The 15,170-nt window shown below is 38.8% G+C and overlaps 1 protein-coding gene across 1 annotated transcript in view; it reads left to right on the plus strand.

Annotated features, from left to right (window-relative positions):
• Ppef1 (protein phosphatase with EF-hand domain 1) overlaps positions 1-15,170 on the plus strand; it is a 76,014-nt gene that overhangs the window by 24,395 nt on the left and 36,449 nt on the right. Inside the window, exons 5-6 of the mRNA XM_090326792.1 lie at positions 3,580-3,707; positions 5,123-5,183. Coding sequence (XP_090182918.1) covers positions 3,580-3,707; positions 5,123-5,183 — 189 coding nt within the window. The remainder of the gene's footprint in view (positions 1-3,579; positions 3,708-5,122; positions 5,184-15,170) is intronic.

A 15,170-nucleotide genomic window follows, 5' to 3' on the forward strand; every position in this document is an offset into this window, starting at 1 on the left:
TCATGCTTTCCTTTATCCACATATAATTAGAGGCTTAAATGTTTCCCTTTATTTGTGCTGGGGTGCTTTTCTGTGGTTACTGGAATTGAGTTGAAATTCACTGAACTGTCTGATGGATGTAGCTTGTACATTTTTTAAAAAATCTGGGACAATTATATGAATACTTGTATTCTGTTCCTTTGTTATATATTTATGGATCAGTTCCAGTTGTGATTCTACATCTTGGTTTTGGACATTTACTCAGACTTCTAAAGTGGAGAGAGAATAAGAGAGAGTAGCATGCAAGTTATTCTATCCTAATCTATGTGGGATGTTTTCCTTTGTGGTACTATGTTAGCAAACTAATCTCTGAAAGTAGGAAGAGACATGGGGGAGTACTACCTCTTTCAAACCTTTAGGCATGTCATGAAAATAGATCTTTAAAAAAACACCAACTGAATTATCCCATAGTAAATCTTTTTTTAGCACAGAGTGGAGAGAGTAATTATCTTTTTATATTTCTAGAATTAGACATAGTTCTTAAAATTTATTCAGCTTTCTTAGGTTAAAGGAAAAAAGACTAATCCAACTTGAAATGTAAGTTCTAGTTTTAAAATGCTTTTTAAAATATTATACATAAATAATAAAGATATAATAAAGATTAGAGATCATAAAAACATTATACAAAAATAAATATTATACATAAACACCCTTAAAATAGTATACATAAATAGAAGTATTAGGTTAGATTTTTAGATTACTTTTCTTTTAAACTAATTAAGACAAAATTTGCATAACAAGTAACATAATAAAGATGAACAATGCTGTGGCATTATTGCGTCCATAGCCTTGGGCATAAAATACCTGTCTAATTCCAGAAAATTTGAAGATTTCTATTATTCTAAAGTAAAACTCCTCTTATCCACTAAGCAATTTATCTTTATTTCCCTTTTCTCTCAGTTCCTGATTATGTTCTATGTAAATTTATCTGTATTGGACAATTCATGTGCATGGAATCACATACTTTGTGGTCTTTTCTGCATGGCTTCATCAAGTTGTAGCATGTAACTGTATTTCTTCTATATTGTTGAATATCCTATTGTGGAAACATGTCATATTATGTTATCCATGCATTAATTGATGGACATTTTGGCTCTTTTACTATTAAGAACAATGAATGCCACTATGTACATTGATATGCGAGTTACTGTGTGAAAATAGATTTCAGTTTTCTTGCACATATATGAGTAGTAATGCTGGATCCTATGATAGTTGTATGCTTAACATTGAGAGGAACTTTCAAAGAAGTTGGAAGGAAGCTGGGTGCCGGTGGCTCATGCCTGTAATCCTAATTACTCAGGAGGCTGAGATCTGAGGATCGCAGTTCAAAGCCAGCACGAGCATGGAAAGTAACTCTTATCTCCAGTTAACCACCAGAAAACGGAAAATGGCACTGTGACTCAAGGGGTAGGGTGGTAGCCTTGAGCTGAAGAGCTCTGGGACAGTGCCCAGGCCCAGATTTCAAGTCCCATGGCCGACCCCCCCCAAAAAAAAGTTCTGTGTCTGAAGTTTCCTTATATGAATAATGGAGATAATATGTTTGAACAATGAATATTTTCTTTTTTTTTTTGCCAGTCCTGGGCTTGAGCTCAGGGCCTGAGCACTGTCCTTGGACTTTCTCAAGGCTAGAGCTCTACCACTTGAGCCTCAGCACCACTTCGGGCTTTTTTCTATGTATGTGGTACCAAGGAATCGAACCTGGGTCTTCATGCATACTAGGCAAGCACTTTAACCACTAAGCCAAACTCCTGGCCCCACAATGAAAATTTTCTACTGTACCCTTAATACATGATAATATGAAGAAAGGGAAGTGGCTATTGTTCTTCACCCTAAAACTTGACAGTTTTGTATAAGAGGGTATATTTTAAATCTCATCTCTCATCTGCTCTCTTTTTTTTTCGATACATTAAAACTATAGCATGGCTCAAAAGCTACCAGCCTATAGGAGAGTCTGCATGGATAGTCCACAGACAAAATACAGTTTTGGTTTATTAGTATGTGTTATACATCAAGCACTGGACTAAACACTTCATTTAGTGCTTCATTTTGTCTTATTGTAATTTTCTTAGGGAGACAAGTGTGTTTATTATCTGTCATTTGTCCAATGAATCTCAGATGCAGAAAATGCAGTGTATCAAAATTCTAAGTTCATTGTATGTTAACATCATTGGTACATTCAAGATTCTTTTCTATTAGATACCATGTCATCTTTTATCTGTTTATCCCATGTTAAGTTTAGTCACCTAGAAACAACTAATCTCTTATGTGCAGTGTATATCTTTTCCTTTGTATATGTGCTTATGAGGTGTGTAGTGTGGTTTGTGTATGTAATATATATACACATATATGTATATTTTAGTACCAGTCCTGGGGGGCTTGAACTCAGGGCCTGGTTTTTCTCCCTGAACTTTTATACTCAAGGCTAGTGCTCTAATACTTGAGCCACAGCTCCACTTCCAGCTTTTTGGTTATTAATGGGAGATAAGAGTCTTATAGATTTCCTGTCCAGGCTAGCTTTGAACTGAAATCCTCAGATTGTAGCCTCCGAATATCTAGAGCTGTAGGCATAAGCCACCGCTTCCTGGTGTATACATGTATTGATGTGAAATGGTACTATGTTCTGTTCAATTTAGTCTCTGACTTTTATTTTTGTGCCAGTCCTGGGGCTTGAATTCAGGGCCTTGGCACTGTCCTTGAGCTTTCTCAAGGCTAGCACTCTACTCCTTGAGTCACAGAATCAATCTGGATTTTTCTGTGCATGTGGTATCGAGGAATCAAACCTAGGGCTTCATGCATGCTAGTCAAGCACTGTACCACCAGATCACATTCCTGGCCTGTAAATGTTCTAATGAAAGCACTACATTTTTAAGACTTAGCACTTCATTATAGGTTTTCTACAGCTGTGAAGAGGCAATTATATCCCCCATATAGTCTTTGTGAACTATATGGAAATTACTTTGGGGTATATAGTGAATAATAGACTATTTCTAAGTGGTAGTAGAGGTAGGTTGTTGTTATTAAGCTCATTCCAATGGGAAAGCTGAGACTTTGAATATTTTAATATCTTTACCAGGTCACTTAGTAATTAGCGGGGCTAGAGTTCAAATTTAGGCATTCCTACTGTACCCCTTAATTTATTTTTTGAGTGTTTGAGACTTGAGTAAATTATATAGAAAGACATCAAGATCAACTCATTGTTTATAGTTTTTATGTACTTAGGATATAGAATCTAGATGGACTGATTATATTTTTTGATGAAATACTTGTCTGTACCAGGAACTTCATATTAACTGTATATTTCTTTCTTTTTTTTGCCAGTCCTGGGCTTGAACTCAGGACCTGAGCACTGTCCTTGGACTTTCTCAAGGCTAGAGCTCTACCATTTGAGCCACAGCACCATTTCCAGATTTTTTTTCTATGTATGTGGTACCAAGGAATCGAATCTGGGTCTTCATGCATGCTAGGCAAGCACTCTACAACTAGGCCAAACTCCCGGCCCTAACTGTATATTTCTGACTTTCATATCCTGTGGATCTGCAGTGGTGAAAGCTGCATTGGTCATCCAGAAGTGGTATCGAGGTTACAGAGCTCGACTGAAGGCCAGACAGCAATATGCCCTTGCCATCTTCCAGTCCATTGAATATGCTGATGAACAAAGCCAAATGGAGGTCTGTTTTGCAAGATATTCTCTCTCTCTCTCTCTCTCTCTCTCTCTCTCTCTCTCTCTCTCTTTCTTTCTCTCTTTCTCTCTCTCTCTGAACTAAAGTTGCTATTTTATGAAGGGAAAGAGTACAGCTTCTGTAAGAAATATATACATATGTGTGTATATGTATATATATATGATAGAGAAATGTCTTTTAAATTGTATTGTAAAGGTGATGTACAGAGGGGTTATAGTAATGGCTTTTTTAAAGCTTGTAATATGAATTTAAAACTTCCTCTTTAGTGCTCATTAATAAAAATGGTCACTTTTTAACAAAAATTCTAGATCTCCAATAAAGTTATTAATGAAAACTCAACATGTAGACTAGTATGTAGTTTATCCATATATGAAAAATTAAACACAACAAAAGTCGGGAAGAGACGTAGCAAAATGTTTACTGTGGTTAGTTATGGGAACAGGAGTATTGATGGGTGAACATGGATGTCAGGAGGAACTAATCACTTTTATTTGGTATAGTTTGTAGTTTGTTTGTTTTTTTGCCAGTCCTGGGACTTGAACTCAAGGCCTGAACACTGTCCTTGGATTTTTTTCTCAAGGCTAGAACCCTACCATTAGAGCCACAGCACCACTTCTGGCTTTTTCTATGTATATGGTACTGAGAAATTAAACCCGGGTCTTCATGCTTGCTAGGCAAGCACTTTAACACTAGGCCAAACTCCTGGCCCTATAGTTGGTAGTTTTAAATAACCATATTTAAGTATCAGATTCTATTCTTTAAGAATAATCAAGGACATTTCAGAAGAGTTAGTTGGGTTAGTTTCTTCTTGTCGGCTCTTAAAAAGATTGGATTTGGTCCAATGGTCCCTTTTCTCTGATTAGGAGTTCATGGTGTTGACTGTCTTTTTAAACACTGCTTAATACCAAACAGAAAAGAAGCACAACTAATTACCTTAGGTTAGACCTCCTAGAAACAAAATGAGACAGGGATTCTGATATAAGTGACTCATTGAGACTGAAGGAATGTTTTCAGGAGAAACCTTTAAGGGAGTGAGGAAAGCAAGCTAGGATAGCAGGAGAAGCTTTCTGGAGAAGTGTGACCTCAGCGCCTCCCATCAGGAGGCCTCAGGCATGAAATGAATCTCACAGTTTGTCTCACACCTAGGCCAGGAGGTGGGGGAAAGGGTTGCCATGCTCTTGCCTCAGCCACTTGTTGTCTGTAGCCACCCTGCCAGTGGCGCTGGATGTGTGATATCCTATGCTGCTTGGTATGGTGCCACCCATCTGCAAGGGCAGGGATAAGAGTGACAGCCCAGCCCCTGTAGCAGCAGGTAGGTGAATGCCTCAGTGTAGAAAACTTGCATGGAACTGGCAGCATTTGTCACAGTAATTGATTAATGTGCTTGTTTTTATTTTATCCAGCTATCCAATTTCTTTTCCTTCATGTTGGAACATTATAAACATTCACGTAAGGAGGATACAGGTAAGCAAAGAGCTTAAGTTTTGCAGTAGTCATTAGATACTAATTTTTCTTATTGAAAAATGCAAATACCGAAGATAGGCATCATTTTCATTTCTCAGCTTTCTCCCATCTCTCATGCCTTTGTGACATCCAGCAAGTGATGAAATTACTTTGACCGGACGTTTTTTCTTTGCATGTGAACTGGTTTGATATTTTCACTTTTCCAAAAAGAACAGATTTCATTCATTCAACATTCATTAATTAAATGCAGCTGTTGAAACACATTCTATGAATGCACAACAGTACCTTAGCAAAGATGATCTCATTTTTCCCTCAAAAAAGTCTTATACTGGGAAATCAAAATATTCTGAATATTTCATATGATGGGTCATGTTAAAACTAGCAGATTAAATGCAGTTGGCCCAAACATGATTCTGTTTTCTTTTCTCTTTTCTGTGTGCGTCTGTGTCTGTCTTCTGTAGTTTTAATATATTCATCCCTCCCAAAGTTCATGTGCTGCAACTGTTGAAAAGTTGGACCTTTAGGGGCTGGGAGTTTGGCCTAGTGGTTAAAGTGCTTGCCTAGCATGCATGAAGACCCAGGTTCGATTCCTCGGTACCACATACATAGAAAAAAGCTGGAAGTGGTGCTGAGGCTCAAGTGGTAGAGCTCTAGCCTTGAGAAAGTCCAAGGACAGTGCTCAGGCCCTGAGCTCAAGCCCAGGACTGGCAAAAAAAATAGTGAAAAGTTGGACCTTTAGAATATAATTAAGGCATAAGGGACCTTGTCCTCATGAATGAATTAATGCTATTACCATGAGAGTGATTTTGTTACTTTGAGAATGTTGTCTTTCCCCCCCCCCCCCCCAGTCCTGGGGCTTGAACTCAAGTCCTGGGAACTGTTCTTGGACACTTTGCTCAAGGCTAGTGCTCCGCCACTTGAGCCACAGCACCATTTCCAGCTTTTTCTATCTATGTGGAACCAAGGAATCAAACCCAGGGCTTTGTGCATGCTAGGCAAGCATTCTACCATGAGGCTACACTTCCCTCCCTCCCTCCCTTCCTCCCTCCCCCTCCTCTCACTCTCATTTTCTTTCCTTCCTTCTTATACTGCTGGCCATGTTCTGGCTTATGACTTAACAAGAAGGCTTTCATTAGGCATTGCTCCCTTGTTTTTTGACTTCCCAGCCTCCGAATCCATTGCTAAATCAATTTATATACATTATAAATTATCTCATCTGTAGTATCTATAATTATTACATCATAAACCAACTAAAACACTATTGTAATCTGTTTGGTTTTTCCTTTCAGTGCCGATCCTAGGGCTTGAACTCAGATCCAGGGCGTTGTCCCAGGATCTTTTGTTCTAGTGCTCTACCACTTGAGCCATAGCTCCACTTTGGTTCTTTTTTGGCAGTTAATTGACAATAAGAGTCGTATGGACTTTCTTACTGAGACTGACTTTGAACCCTGATCCTTACATCCAGCCTCCTGAGTAACTAGGATTATAGATATGAGCTGTCAGCTCTTGGACATTATCTGGGTTTTTGTTAAGTCATCTACTTAGTTATTCTGCATGACAGACTGGCAATATTGGTGTAGTTCAAATACAATTTTAAAATTATAACTTCAGAAGGCATGCATTTTTCCTGCAAATTAAGATCTGTTATCTCAGAAGTGGATATCACACCTCCAAACTGATTTTTCTGCAATCTGAACTAATGATTTTTGCTCTAATTAAATGGTAATATATCTAGGCATATCTTTTAAGTAATATTGTACATATCCTTCAGTTGTAAAAGAATGATATTCTTTTCTTTTTTTTTTTGTCGGTCATGGGGCTTGAACTCTGGGCCTGGGCGTTATCCCTGAGCTCTTCAGCTCAAGGCTAGTGCTCTACCACTTGAGCCACAGAGCCACTTTCAGTTTTCTGGTGATTAATTGGAGATAAGACTCTCACAGACTTTGACCTGCCAACACTGGCATTGAACCATGATCCTCAGATCTCAGCCTTCTGAATAGCTAGGATTACAGGTATGAGCCACCAGTGCCTGGCTAAGAATGATATTCTAATGGCATGATTTGAGCTAAGTAAATATGTACAGAGCTAAATGAAGACTGTGATGATCTATAAATACATTCTTAATAGTGAACTAGCCAAATATGACTAAAAAGTGAATAGAAGTAGCTACTTAGCCATTTTCATTCTTGTGGATAATTGTAATTTAAAGAAATTTGTTTGTTCTTGGTGTTCTTTGGCAGAAATACTTTAGAGAGGAAATATAAGGATGGTAAAATGGAATGAGATTCTGCTAATGATCTAATATTTCAGTAAAGCCTCACTCCATCAGAGTCACTAATGGAGTTTGAGAGCCATAGATGGCTGAGTTTTCACCCAGATTATCTTCTCAGAGGGGAGAAAAGTAGGAGAAAAACAAGAGAGATAGTAACAATGTTTGACGCGAAATGTACTCTTCCTTTTGTAACCGTAATCCCTCGGCATATCACCTTTACAATAAAATACATTTAAATTAAAAATTAGGGCCGGGAGTTTGGCCTAGTGGTCAAAGTGCTTGCCTAGCATGCATGAAGACCCGGGTTCGATTCCTCGGTACCACATATAGAAAAAAAAGCTGGAAGTGGTGTTGAGGCTCAAGTGGTAGAGCTCTAGCCTTGAGAAAGTCCAAGGACAGTGCTCAGGCCCTGAGCTCAAGCCCAGGACTGGCAAAAAAAAAATTAAACCCATGGGCCAGGAGCATAGCTTAGTGGTAGCATGCTCTCGGAGCACACACGAAGCTCTGGGTTTGATTCCTTGGTATCACATACACAGGAAAAGCCAGAAGTGGCACTGTGTCTCAAGTGGCAGAGCGCTAGCCATGAGCAAAAAGTGTCTAAGGACAGTGTCCAGGCCCTGAGTTCAAGCCCCAGGACTGGCAAAAAAATAAAAACAACAAAAAACCCTCTTCAGGTGATTTTTTTTAATTCAAGAATTTAACATTGATTTTTACTTCATATTTCAAATGACATATTTAACAAACAAGTATTCAAGATGGAAATCTCTATATACAATCGCTGGCACTTAGATTTTAGAACATAATGAAAATTAGACCGAGGCTTTGTATGTCACAGATACATATTAATCTATGTAATAAAACATTATGTCTATAGAGTCATAGATTTTTATGTCTCTGTAGTTGTGTTTATATTTCCAATGCCATTTTCATAGCATTGGGTACACAAATATTGAGTCCTCGCTCTTGTACTGTTTGGATGTAGTAGCCACATATTAAGGATACCATGTGCCTTTTGTTCCTTTGGTCTTGACTTGTCTCATTCAACATGATTCGCTCTAGATTCATCCACTTCCCTGCGAATGCCATTATTTTATCTTGTCTGTTGGCTATGTAGAATTCCATATACCACATTTTCTGTATCCATTCATCTGCAGTAGGGCATCTGGATTGTTTCCATCGCCTGGCTATTGTGAATAGTGCAGAGATCAACATAGCTGAGCAGGTGTCCTTATCATATCTTGGGTTATGATGTTCAGGGTAAATGCCCAGGAGTGGTATGGCGGGATTTCAGGTGATTTTGAAACATAACAGTAATTTTAGTTTGGAAACAGTGATTTTGCTTAGGATTTGAACACTGTCCTTGAGCTTTCTCAAGGCTAGTGCTCTACTACTTGAGCCACAACACCACTTCCGGCTTTTTCTGCATATGTAGTACCAAGGAATCAAACCCAGGGCTTCATGTAAGCACTCTACCACTAGACCACACACCTAGCCTGGAAATAGTAATTTTTTTGAAGTATAACATACTTTACAGGAATGTCTGACAGCTGTATGACATTGCTTATTATTCTTGGTTAAGACATTTGAACAAGCCCCCTGGGGATGGTTTGTCTTTGTTCTATGGGGCATTGGTTTGACTCAGTCATCTAGCTCAGCTGGGGAAGGGAAGGCCAATTGTTTTTACTCATGTGTCTCAGTTATTAACTTGCTTAGCTGTGTGTTTGTCATGTAGCCTTTGTGCTCAGCATGATTCCTAGAATTCTTTACATGGTGGCTGGTTCCAAGAGTGTACAGGCAGAAGCTACAAGTCTCTTAAGGATTTAGTACTGCAGCTATGAAAATCAGTTCTGACAGAGGGTATTTGGTCAAAGCAAGACAAAGGCCAGGTACACATTTCCAAGTCTAAATATTTCTGTGTGTTCTTTCTTTTAAACTTACAAAGCCCTGAAAATATAGACTAGTACACCTATAGTTCCAGATTTGTGTGTGTGTGTGGGGGGGGTCATGGGACTTGAACTCTTGGCCCGGGTGCTGTCCCTAAGCTCCTCAGCTCAAGGCTACTGCCCTACACCTGGGCCTGGGCATTGTCTCTGAGCTCTTCAACTCAAAGCTACCACCCTACTCCTTGAGCCACAGCCCCACTTCCCATTTTCTAGTGATTAATTGGAGACAAGAGTCACATGTTCTTTAGTGGCTAGTCGCCGGGCTGGCTTGGAACCACGATTCTCAGATCTCAGCCTCCTGAGTAGGAAGGATTACAGGCATGAGCCACCACACCCGGCTTCCAGGTGTTTTTATAATTTAACTTATAAAATTTGGCTAGGTGTTTGGCCTAGTGGTAGAGTGCTTGCCTCGCATGCACAAAGACCCAAGTTCGAATCCTTGGTACCACATACATAGAAAAACTAGAAGTGGTGCTGTGGCTCAAGTAGTAGAGTGCTAGCCTTGAGGAAAGCCCAAGGACAGTGCTTAGGCCCTTAGTTCAATCCCCAGGGAAAAGAAAAACACTTTATAAAATTTAACACTGCATTACATTTGGATTTTTCATATTAAACTGAGCAAGAAATGTCCAGTGATTCTGAATAATTTAAAAACACAATTATGTATTTCCAAGTAGTTAAATCACTTTCTACAAAATTTATTCAATGATAGATATATTCACTTCTGATTTGTGATGCCTCCTCCCTCCTAACATACTCAAAGTGAGCTCATAGGATTCGATGGGGATAGAGACTCTTCATGAAAGTTTCCAGTCTTTCTTATCAGCCTCTTCCACAGATAGAAAGTCAAAGCTACCATACCTAGCAGTAGGTTCAAACAGAATTGTGGGAGTGGGATGGTGTATGTTGTGTGCAAGCGTTTGTATTTTTTTCTATTTCCTAGGGCAGCCACAATGTCTTTTCAGACAGATACATATATTCTTCCCTTTTTGGAGAAGAGGACACTTTAGAGAAGGGCAGGGTATACATTTAAGATTTCCTTGACATGAAGAAATACTCAACATTTCTGGTCATTAAAAAAAATGCAGGGGCTGGGACTTTGGCCTAGTGGTTAAAGTGCTTGCCTAGCATGCATGAAGACCTGGGTTCGATTCCTCGGTACCACATACATAGAAAAAAAGCCGGAAGTGGTGCTGAGGCTCAAGTGGTAGAGCTCTAGCCTTGAGAAAGTCCAAGGACAGTGCTCAGACCCTGAGCTCAAGCCCAGGACTGGCAAAAAAAAATGTTTTCTGGAGCTAGGAGTTTGGCCTAGTAGTAGAGTGCTTGCCTAGCATGCACAAAGATCCGAGTTCAATTCCTAGGTACCACATACATAGAAAAGCCAGAAGTGGTGCTGTGCCTCAGGTAGTAGAGCTCTAGCTTTGAAAAAGCCCAAGGACAGTGCTCAGGCTCTGAGTTCAAGCCCCAAGACTTGCAATAATACATACATACATATACATATACATATACATATACATATACATATACATATACATATGCACACACATATACATTCATACACAAATGTTTTCTTGCTTGCTTGCCAGAGGTGGAGCTTGAACATAGGGCTTAACTTTATTTAGGTCTACCCTTGAGCCATACTTCCAGCTCTTTTTTCCATTGGTTATTTTTTTCTATTGTGATTTTGGAGGTGATATACAGTAGGATTACCTTTACATATATTGGGTAATAAAAGTATTTCTTTCCTTTTACTATTGTCTGTTCCCTCATTCTGTCTCATTCCCTCCCATCTCTTGCCCATGAGTTACTTGGTTCACTATCAGTGTCCAGTGCAGATGGTGAGCCCCACTGCTTCATATTCTCATCTGCTTTCCACTGATTTTATGTCCTCCCCCACCCTCCCTCAGATATGCACGTGTATTCACTGTATACGTCATAAAGGATGGTCATCCAAAAACAATAAGACAAATTAAGAAAAGATCCCTTGTTTCCTTATCTTTACAGTACATTTCAGTATGGATATTATTTCATATACATATGAAGAGGTGCTTGGGTATTACAATTTGGTGCTTTTCTCCTAAGACTATCCTCTTTTGATCTCACTGTGAACTGGTGTTTTGAGTCCTGTGTATTTTCTCATATGCCATTGTGTTTTAAATCTAATACCTGCATATCATGGAGAGTATGCACCATTTGTCTTTCTGGTCTTGGCTTACCCTGCTCAACATGAGTTGTTGTAATTCCATCCATTTCCCTGAGAAAGCCATTATTTTATCCTTTCTAATGGTTGTGTAAAATTCCATTGCATATGGGTACCACAATTTTGGATCCATTCATCTGTAGTGAGGCATCTGGGTTATTTCCATATCTTGGCTATTGTGAATAGTGCAACAATGATGATGGAAGTGCAGGTGGTCTTGTTGTGTCCTGGTACTTGTTGCTCAGGGTAGATGCCTAGAAATGGTATGGATGGGTCATAGAATATGTCATGTTTATTTTTAAATCAAGGATAGTCTTGAATTTTATGAAGTATCATTTTGGCATCTGTTAAATTTATTATATAGATGCCAGGAGTTTTGATCCAAATTTATAATTGGTAAATTAAATAACTACAAATGTAGATCAAATTACTTTAAATTTCTTTGTACTTTTCATAAAAATGTATAGAGTGACCTATGGGTTTTAGAGGCAGAAATTGTTTTGTTGTTGTCGTTGTTTGCTTTTTGTTGTTTTAGTACCCCTGTGTTCAATGCTAGGGATTTAACCAGGTTTTTGTTTTCCATGCTAGGCAACTATAATGACAATACTCTGTATCCCAAACCCACAGAATTTTTTTTTAATCATGGACTTTAATGTTTTCCTTGTCCAGATTTTGAATCTCTACTGATTGAATGAAAAGATTGTGTGTAGGAGTATTCTTGAGACATTTTGTTTAGAACAACTTGGAAAGGTATCATTTGATTATAATTCTAGATTTTTTTATAATTAATCTGTTTAGACTTATGCCAAAAAATAGGTCTATAGCTATGGATTAATTACATGTTGCATGAATTTGCATATATATTTTTTTCATTTGTTAAATTATTGTTGTTAATAGTAATAGCCTAGAAAATGTTAACACTTTGGATTATTTCTACACATGACACATTTAAATATATGTTATTGTTTATGCAGCTAGAAACTATTGGGATGATACATTATTTGGTGTCCATTAGTGTTTCATAGTAAGTAGTTTAACCTGAGAATTGTTTAGGAGAATGATAATTTTTCATGTTTTTAAAAATATATTTAATCTCTGAACTTTTGTCTGTGGTGCAGCTGTTTTTCAGACAGGGTCTTATCATGTAGCCCAGGCTACAGGTAGGGGGTTGTTGATTTTTCTCTGAGAGTTGCTTCATATTTTAGTGGGTTGAGTCTGGAAAAGGAAGTTTTCTTGGGAACAAAATGCATCTTCAAGAATATCTACTAGCACTATGTTATTTCTCTTCTCTTTTTTGCCCTTTAGTTAATCTCATATTGTTACTGTATCTAACTTTGTTACCTGGCATATTGTATATACGTTTATTTGATTAATTGAAATAGGAAAGGGAAGTGGGGAAAACAAGATGATTGGGAAGGGGTTGGAGGAGAGAAATGGGGCAAAAACATGAGAAGGGATATCAATATGTGAGAACTAACGCACCTACTATCTGGCAAATGTAACTCTATGCTACAATTTAAAAAAAGAATATCTGGGCCAGGAGTTTGGCCTAGTGTTTAAAGTGCTTGCCTAGCATGCATGAAGACCCGGGTTCGATTCCTCAGTACCACATACATAGAAAAAAGCCAGAAGTGGTGCTGAGGCTCAAGTGGTAGAGCTCTAGCCTTGAGAAAGTCCAAGGACATTGCTCAGGCCCTGAGCTCAAGCCCAGGACTGGCAAAAAAAAGAATATCTACTAACCATGGGGGCTCTAAGTTTGGCCTAGTGGTAGAGTGCTTGCCTAGCATGTACAAAGACCTGGGTTCAATTCCTCAGTACCACATTCATGGTTCTGTGGCTCAAGTGATAGAGCGCTAGCCTTGAAGAAATCCCAAAGACAGTGCTCAGACCCTGAGTTCAAGCCCCAGGAATGGCAAAAAAAAGAATATCTACTGGCCATGTACCATCGGCTCATGCCTGTAAGCCTAACCACTCAGGCGGCTGTTATCTGAGGATTGCAGTTCAAAACCCAGCCCATACAGGAAAGTCCAGGAGACTCTTACCTCCAATTAATCACCAAAAAAGCTGAAAGTTTGGCTGTGGTTCAAGTGATAGAACACTAGTTTTAAATGAACAAGCTAAGAGTGCCCAGGTCCATAAGTCAAACCCCAGTGTCTGTGCATACATTGTCCAAAAAGAAATATACTCTTTACTTATGTAACTGTAACCCCTCTGTACATCACCTTTTTAGTGACAATAATTGAAAAAATTGAAATGGGTGGCATGATCATTATATATTCTTTGTGTGTTCTGGTCCTGGTGCTTGAACTCAGGGCCTGGGTACTATTCCTAAGCTTTTTTTTTTACTCAAGGCTAGCTCTCTACTACTTGAGCCACAACTCCACTTCTAGCTTTTTTGGTGATTAATTGGAGATAAGAGTCTCGAGGATTTTTTTGACCAGTCTGGGGAAATAGGACTATAGTTGTGAGACACTGTTAGCCATGATCATGCAATATTTAAATAGAATATTTAAATTATGACCTACATAATGAATTTGAAATCAAGGTTATCAGGATGCTTTGCAATTTTAGTTTAGTTTTTCTTTTTTTTCTTTTTCTTTTTTTTTCTTTTTTTGGTGGGTTATAGGGCTTAAACTCAGCCTGGGTGCTGTCCCTGAGCTCTTCAGCTCAAGGCTACCGCTCTACCCTTGGGCCAAGCCTCACTTCTCATTTTTAGGGGTTAATTGGAGATAAGAGTCTCAGGTTCTTTTGTGCCCAGGCTGGCTTTGAACCTCGATCCTCAGATCTCAGCCTCCTGAGTAGCTAGGACTAAAGGCATGAGCCATTGCACCCGGCTACGATTTTAGGTTTTAACAAATTGGAATAATTTATAGATTTCAAACAAAATTTAGATGAGGAAAATGATCTCTTTCTGAGAACATCTTTCATATATGACTTCAGAAAAAGTTTTCCAGGGCTGGGAATGTGGCCTAGAGGTAGAATACTTGCCTAATATGCATGAAGCCCGGGATTCAATTCCTCGGTATCACATATACAGAAAAGGCCAGAAGTGGTGCGGTGGTTCAAATGGTATCTAGTCTTGAGGAAAACCCAAGGACAGTGCTCAGGCCCTGAGGCCCTGAGTCCAAGCCCCAGGACTGGCCAAAAAAAAGTTTTTCAGTTTTTTTTTTCTAAACTGAAATATGTCTGTATAGATGGATGATGAAAGAAATAGCTGCTAATTTGCTAACATATGTTGCAAACATAACCTCTTTAAGTTTTCAAAAAGATAAAAACTTTTAAGGGCTGGGAGTTTGGCCTAGTGGTAGAGTGCTTGCTTAGCATGCATGAAGACCCGGGTTCGATTCCTCAGCACCACATATATATTTAAAAAAAAAAACTTTTCAAAGAATATCTTAATATGAAGTAAGTGTTAAAGAATATGTCATGCTGGGTGCGGTGACTCACGCCTGCAATCCTAGCTACTCAGGAGGCTGAGATCTGAGGATCGTGGTTCAAAGCCTGCTCAGCCACTAAAGTCTGTGAAACTCTTCAGTTAACAACCAGAAAACCGGGAGTAGTGCTGTGGCTCAAGG

Source organism: Megascapheus bottae, chromosome X, assembly GCF_031878675.1.
Source record: "Megascapheus bottae isolate mThoBot1 chromosome X, mThoBot2.hap1, whole genome shotgun sequence".
In the NCBI taxonomy this organism is placed as follows: Eukaryota; Metazoa; Chordata; class Mammalia; order Rodentia; family Geomyidae; genus Megascapheus; species Megascapheus bottae.